Raw genomic sequence first — 7,720 nt, 5'->3', positions numbered from 1 at the left:
GAACTGGTGTCCCTCTGGTCTTTGGCTCCTCACAGTCACATGTAAGGGGTCACTCATAATTTCTTACTGCTAAAGTTTCCAAGTTGGAGAGAAATTAAGTTTTTGACAAATTCGCTCAGAGCCCCCCCCCCACTTGCATTCGGTGTACTTCCCTAAGGGAGGGGACAGGGGTTGAGGGAGAATCACCTGAAAGGTATGGCATGCCCAGGGAACATGTCACACGTGAGGAGTGGGTGGCACACTCCTCGGTCATGTCCAGAGAACTCATCACACATGTGCATGTTGTCAGTTACATGTGTCATGGTTGGAAAGGGGCTAAACACTGCTACCCAGGAGTGCCGTCCAGGGTGATGGCATAAAGGCAGCTTCGTTGGACTGTGGTGGTCAGGTCAGTTCAGCACTGAATCGCTAGGCACCAAAGAACCTAGCTCATAAGAGATGCTCAAAAAATATCTGAATGAATGAATGAACGGATGGATCAATAAATAACGAACGGGCAGGCATTGTGCTGGGACTCGGGAGACCTGGGCTCCAGTCCAGCTGTTTTCCCAATTGGCTGTGTGCTCTTAGCATGCCCCTTTCCTTCTGGGGAAACTTGTCCTACCTGTAAAATGAAGAAACTGGACAGTTTGATCCCTAAGGGCCCCTCCAACATTCAATTTCATCCTCATCTCCAAAACAGGAATAAGTAACAGTACCTTCCTCAGAGGGTGTTGTGACAGGTGCCTGAGCCTACACAGGTTCTGTGGAAAACGAGTGCTAGACAAGCATGTGCTATGGTCATTACTGTCACCCATCATCAGCCAGGGCTGGTCCAGAGAGTTAGCCCCAGCCTCACCTGTTCAGGTGCTGCCTGAGCATCAGCCCCTCCATGCTTCACCCCTCTCATAAAGTCAGATTGCCCATTCGATGTGCGTGTCCCTGAGCAGGGAGCTCGATGCTGTGTCAGCCATCGACACTTGATTTAAGTCCTCAGGGCTCTTCAAGGTCAACTAGCTGAGAGACGCTCCCTTTAGAACAACAAGATTTGCTACAGGAAAATGTTGATAAGTGAAAACGGAGAAAGAGCTTCACGATTTAGGTTTTATCAAGAAGGGACAGGATGAGAAGGATACTTTTCTCCAAACCAGAGTTTCCTTGTGTGTCTCTGGATAACAATTCTCTTTGGGGGTCTTTAAAAGGACTCTGTTTTAGAATCACAGCATTTGTGCAGATAATAAGACCCACTTGTTGTGTTTCAAGGACAAGGCCGAACGTCTTGGAGATATTCCAGGAAGTATAGTTCACAGGTTGGCTACCTGGGCCTCTGGCATATTCGATTTTAATTATGGCCTCTAGAAGAGCTACAGCCTTTAAAATCTTTTTTTTCCTAGTTTTATTGAGAAATAATTAGCATACGTCACTGTATAAGTTTAAGGTGTGCAGCCTGATAGTTTGATTTATATATATTGTGAAACGATTACCACAGTAGATTTAGTTAACATCCATTATCTCATATAGATACAATAATAAGAAAAGAAAAAATTTTTCTCCTTGTGATGAGAACCCCTAGGATCTACTCCTTAACAACTTTCCCATATATCATGCAGCAGAGCTATCTCTAGTCACCATGCTTTATGTCACATCCAGGGACTTATTTATCTTATAACTGGGAGTTTGTACCTTTTGACCACCTTCCTCCAACTTTTCAAACCTTAAGAACTTTATCCCCCATCACTTTGGGGTCAGGGGCAATGTCTCTAGTTAAGAACTGGCCCACAACCCTCAAATCCTATCATGCTGGATACCACTTATCCCACAAGTTTCTAGAAAGTTCAGAAATGTCTGCGAGCTGTTCGGCCATCCCTGAAGGTTGCATAATTCTCTCCCAGGTTTACGGTTCCCGGGCTGAGGACGGGCAAGGAGTATGAGTTTTGTGTCAGGTCGGTCAGCGAGGCCGGGGTCGGTGAGAGCTCAGCCGCCACCGAACCCATCAGGGTCAAGCAGGCCCTGGGTAAGTCCGAAGGGGCAGGCGCGGCCTGCGAGCCTGGGACGCGAGCCTGGGACGCAGCCCTGCACTGGGTAGGGAGTGGGGGCTGATACATCACGAATTGGAGGGTCTCATCCCAGAGGCTGATGGGAAAAAGTCCCCCAAAAAAAGCTGGCACTGACTCTGACCACCCTGTCCTTTGGGAAGGAAGTAACAATGGTCTGGGGCTGTGCAGTGAAGCCTGACCAGCTCTGAGGCCCAGGTGCCCTCCAGGGGGCAGAGACAGGGTTCCTGGCAGGCACTGCTGGCTGTTAGTATCCCCGGAGCTGGGTGGGTGCCCACCGGGGAAGGCTTGCTGGCTTCCTTGGCCCCCACTGCCCCTGGCCTCACCTCCTTGCCTCCCCATAGCTACACCATCTGCTCCATATGACTTCATCCTCCTAAACTGTGGGAAAAATGATATGGTCATTGGATGGAAACCTCCCAAGCGCCGTGGAGGTGGCAAGATCCTGGGCTACTTCCTAGACCAGCACGACTCGGAGGAGCTGGACTGGCATCCGGTCAACCAGCAGCCCGTTCCCACCCAAGTCTGCAAGGTAAGGCTGGAATGTGGCCACCAGCCAGGTGTCCTGACCTGTGCGGATGGAGACGGAAGGTCACTTTTGGAATGAGGCTCTCAGAGTTCTGGCCTCGGTAATCCAGCTTATTTCCTAGTGCAGATCCGCTTGACCAATCTCGTTTAAAGGCCCCACGGACCTCCTATTCTAAACCTCTCCCCTTGCTGCTGTACGTACCTCTTCCCCTTCATCCCTAGCCTTGACTTTCAGTCTGTTTCTGCTCTTCAAGGTCAGTAACCTTCGTGAAGGCCACTTCTATGAGTTCCGTGCCCGGGCGGCAAACTGGGCAGGTGTTGGCGAGCTGTCGGCGCCCAGCAGCCTGTTTGAGTGCAAAGAGTGGACAATGCCCCAACCAGGTGAGAGGCCGGGAGGTGCTAGGCCTCAGCACCCTCTCTCTCCCCAAATCTAACTAATGAGACGAACAGCACCGAGCTCTCTGTGCATTCACGCTTGATCTGTTGGTCCCAGACACCAGCCAGACCCCTGGCCCCTCCACCAAGTGACCTTGTAAACTCTGACACAGACCATCTTAATCCTGCCTTAGAGGATCCCTAACCTTGGCCACCAGCTGACCCAGTTCCCCCAGCACAAACTATCCTCTAGCTCGACACATCATCTGAGCTCTGCTTCTGGCCACAGACCAATCTCAAATCCCAAAGACACACTGCTAGGGTGACCAACTCATCTCAGTTTGCCCAGGACTTTCCTGATTTTACCACTGAAAGTTCCACACCCCAGTTCCTGGACAAACAGCCCCATTAGCTTTCTCAAAAATGAGTTCCTCACCTCCCCACAGGAAGGGAGGATCACAACCTTCTATCATCCTGTTCAGCTCGGTTCCATTTTCTACACAAAACCTTTACTTGAATGGCAGATAATAAGTATGTGTGATGTGTTAGACAATAATTATATTTACTGGGTACTTACTACGTGCTGACAATTTCCACGAATTATGTCATTAATGCTCACAACAGCACTATATTATAGGAACCATTATTATCCTCATTTTACAAATGATGAGACAGGAACATAGAGGCTAAGTAACTTGCTCAGAGTCCCCACAGCCTGAAAGGGGGGAGCTGGGACATGAGTCCTGATGATCTGACTCTGAAGGTCACAGCCGTAACCCCTACACCAAACACTGAAACAGCAGACATTGGAAGGATTAATGCTCAATGGAATGGGGGTGGGAGGTTCAGGGATACTTCAGAAGGAAATGATGCTGAGATAACCCTATTTTGGGCCCAGGTCAAGCTTTGTTATGATGCCAAGGATGGCCAGGTCCCCACTATATCTGGAGCAGGTGCTTGCAGACCTGGTTGTGACTGACAGATTGACAAGCTTGCTCAATACCTGGCTGGCTGGCCATCTGGCTGTCTAGCTGGTTGCCTAGCCGCCCAGCCCCTTCTCCACTCCATCTCCCACAGGTCCCCCGTACGATGTACGAGCATTCGAAGTGCGAGCCACCTCCCTGATGCTGAAGTGGGAGCCCCCGCTGTACACAGGGGCCGGGCCGGTCACGGGCTACCGCATCAGTTTCCAGGAAGAAGGCTCCGAGCAGTGGAAGCCAGTGACCCCAGATCCCATCCCTGGCACCCACCTGAGGGTGAGTCCCTGCCCCCTTCATCCTCTGACTCACTCTGAGCCTTCCCTGCCCCTGGACGTGGCAGGACTACAGAACATCAGAGCTGAAATAACCCTCAGGGATGACTGCCCTCACTTAATGGCAGCAGAGGACTAGAAACGGGGAGTGGCTCACCCAGGGGGACACAGTGAGTTGGTGCTAGATCTGGCTGGCTGGTAGACGACCTGTTCCACTCTGGACAGACTCCTCACTGAAAATGCACTTGTAATCAGCGAGGTGTATCAGTGTTTGGATATGTTCATCCCTTGAGCCAAGAATTCTGCTTCAAGAATTGAATTGTAGAAAAATAATTAAGCAAGTGTGCAAAGATCTAAGGACCCCAATGCTCATTCCCGCGTTGTTTGTAAGGGCAAATTTTGGAAACAACTTAAACGTCCTTTAGTAAGGAGTTTGCCTAAATAAACCATAACGTATCTTTAAAGTGGAGCCCTGTGCCAGGTAGGATAAAGACTATGGGGGCATGAGGAGTGACGATAGGTAATAGATGAGGTAGACCTACGTGATCGTATCGACGTGACAGTATATCCATCATATGTATGTTTCTTAATTTAAATGAGAAACAAACTCTAAGCTCTTTGGATATATGAGAAATCTGGCAGAATCGCTGATTTTTTCCACCTGTAGGGGAAAAGAAAGCACAGTCTTCCACTGGCACAACAAAGACGACTCACAAATATTTCACAGGCCAGAAAACAAAAGTGTCGACTGAAGAAGCATCCTTAGCAGACATCAATGACTCCCTTGGACAATCCATGAGCATCACGGACTTCCAGGTCACCAGGCCACTTACTTCCACAGGCCGTGGCAACCATTTCTGAAGCCAGCGTGTCTCACACTTCTCCTTTGTCTAAGGAACATTTGTCAGGACAGTTCTGTGATGTGGATTAGATTTCATTTTTTGCAGTCCAGGGAAAAAGGGAATACTTTCTCCAACTCGTTTTCCTGAGGTGTCTTTCACCAGCAGGCAGGAGGGCGTGCGGTTTTCAAGACCACACGTTAGCATTCTGTTAGTTAGCACCAAGAGCAAAGAAGGCCTGCTGAAGAAGCCCCAAGCAATGTGGAAAGAGTAAGAAACTAACCAACAGACTGCTGCTCATGTCATGTGTCTACATGGATTATGTGCATTTAAAAGTAAATGGATGCTCTCAGAAGCTAAGCAGAGTCAGGCCTGGTTAGTACTTGGATGGGAGACCACTAAGGAATACCAGGAGCTGTAGGTGTTTAAAAAAAAAAGAAAGAAAAAGAAATTAAATAGATGCTTACAAAATTGTTAATTCTGGTCACATCTGGGAGTGGGACTGCCAGGGGAGCTTTAATCCTTCATTTGATATTTTTCTCTATTGCTTTAATATTTTTTCCCAACAAGCATGTATTTTTTTTTATATTCAGAGAAAATAAAAATTATTTTACTTGAAAAAATAACATCAAGGCCACCTAAGAGAGAATCAGGGAGGGCAAGCCTCGGCCAGTGGAATGCTCTGAGATGGTGCAGTGTCCACCTGTACGAGGCCAGGCTTCCTGCAATAGAGTTGGCCAGTACTGTACAGCCGGCCAGAAAGAGCCACTCGCGATGAGTGGCCTCCGCCTCCCCACATAGGTTGGCCCAGACCAGGGTGGGGCAGGCCTCAGTGACTCGGCACCATTTCTGAGTATAGATGGTTGGCTGGCATTCACTCACTCAGTCATTCACTAAACACTTCTTGACACCTACTAAGTGCCAGGTCTCTAGGCATAACCACTGTTGCGTGACAGGCAATTACGATACTGTGTATTATACAGTGGACGAGGATCTGAGGGATTCTGGGAGCTCCAAAGAGGAAGGTCGGAGACCTTCCTGGAATCCTCGCCTCCACCCGTGCTGATGGGTCAAGGAGGAGTTGGAGTTAGCGAGACCAAGAAGGAGGGGAGGGATTTCCAGGCAGAGAGCTCACAGCAGGGCCAAAGGCAGGCAGGTGTGAAATAATGTGACGAATGTGGGGACGCCGAGGAAGTCATGGAGTGGAGGGAGCAGCGAGAGGAGAATGAGGACAGAAGGCTAAATTAGGAGTTTAGATGCTAAACCTTGAAATCTGAACTTTACCCTGAAGGCCACTGAAAGATTTAAGCATAATCACACTGACATCTTGGAAAGATAGACCAGAGGGGAAGATAGACCAGGAAGAAGGGCCTAGAGGCAGAGATGCCATTTAGGAAACTGTTGGACTAATCCAGGTGAGAAGAAATAAAGCCTCAGTGGAGGCCGTGGCTGGGAAGTTAGGGAAATAAAATGAGAACTCGGTGATTGGATGTGTAAAGCTCACGAAAAAGGTGCCCAAGATGATCCTCAGGCTTCTCTTCTGAGGTAATGAACGGAGGAGAGATGGGGGTGCAGGAAAGGAGAGGGTTTTCTTGTTGGCAGGTGGATGATGAGTTGAGCTCTGAGCAGGTGGAGTTCCAGGTGCCACAGGCATGGAGATCATCCCAATGGAGACCCACTAAAAAGTGGGACTCAGGAGAGCAACGTGCTCCTGGCCCCAGGGCAGCCTGGGCCCTCCCAGGGTTCCACAAACACTACGGGCAGGGTTTGGGGAAGAGTGAGTGTTTTGTCCTCGATGCTCACTCTTGCCTCCCTCCTCTTCCCCGATCCCCATCCCCAGATTTCTGACCTGCAGCCGGGGAAGAGCTATGTGTTCCGGGTGCAGGCCCTGAATTCAGCTGGTCCAGGGCAACCATCCATGCCCACTGACCCCATACTCCTGGAGGACAAGCCAGGTAGGGGCAGGTGGAGGGTGCCAGCATCTCTGCTGGGCTGTGCCATCCAGGAGGGTCTCAGAGAAGGGTTGGGAGGAGCATGTGGATCTGCAGGACAGGACCTGCTGGGCCCACCCCCCACCACCCCTCCACACTCTTCCAGCATTTCTTTCCTTTCTGCCTGTTTCTCTCCCCATTCCCCACTCCTATGTGTGTGGGGGGGGGTCCCACGATATGAGCAAATCTTTTCCTTCTCTTCAACGGGGTCTTCCATTCTTTCACATGCCACATTCGTAAACTCATACAACTCTTCGTGGATATTTAAATCATACCCAACTCCATTGAAGACGACACCACAGAAGACTTTTCCTGTCCTGCACTCACAACTCCTGAGTTCCCCTCCTACCACACACGCCAGATGCCGTGCTAGGTCCTTACACTGCCCTAGCCCTCCCAACAAGCCCCTGAGGGTGCCGTTATTTTGTCCCCACTTTAGAATTGATCTTATTGTAGCTTGGAGAGGTTATAGGACACACACCTGGTACTTGATGGAATCACTCAGTTCCCCTAGCTATAAAGCATATCGCTTTTCATTCTTATAATTATTCATTCATCCAACAAATATTTGGCGACACCCACATTGCACTGGGGATGCAACAGCGATGACAAAGCAAGGTCCCTGCTCTAGGGTGGGGGAGGGCAGGACAGATGGACAGTAAACAAGTCAACAATTACCTGAAGAAGACAGTGATAAGTGCT

General features: G+C 49.6%; 1 protein-coding gene across 1 annotated transcript in view; it reads left to right on the top strand.

Moving 5' to 3' along the window:
• Positions 1-7,720, top strand: part of MYOM3 (myomesin 3) — a 48,781-nt gene that overhangs the window by 23,923 nt on the left and 17,138 nt on the right. The window contains 5 exon segments of the mRNA XM_023529167.1: positions 1,872-1,993; positions 2,378-2,565; positions 2,816-2,942; positions 4,014-4,192; positions 6,868-6,982. Coding sequence (XP_023384935.1) covers positions 1,872-1,993; positions 2,378-2,565; positions 2,816-2,942; positions 4,014-4,192; positions 6,868-6,982 — 731 coding nt within the window.

This window comes from Pteropus vampyrus, unplaced genomic scaffold, assembly GCF_000151845.1.
Source record: "Pteropus vampyrus isolate Shadow unplaced genomic scaffold, Pvam_2.0 Scaffold36, whole genome shotgun sequence".
NCBI lineage: Eukaryota > Metazoa > Chordata > Mammalia > Chiroptera > Pteropodidae > Pteropus > Pteropus vampyrus.
Note: the sequence above shows the minus strand (reverse complement) of the source record. Positions and strands in the feature narration are given on the sequence as shown.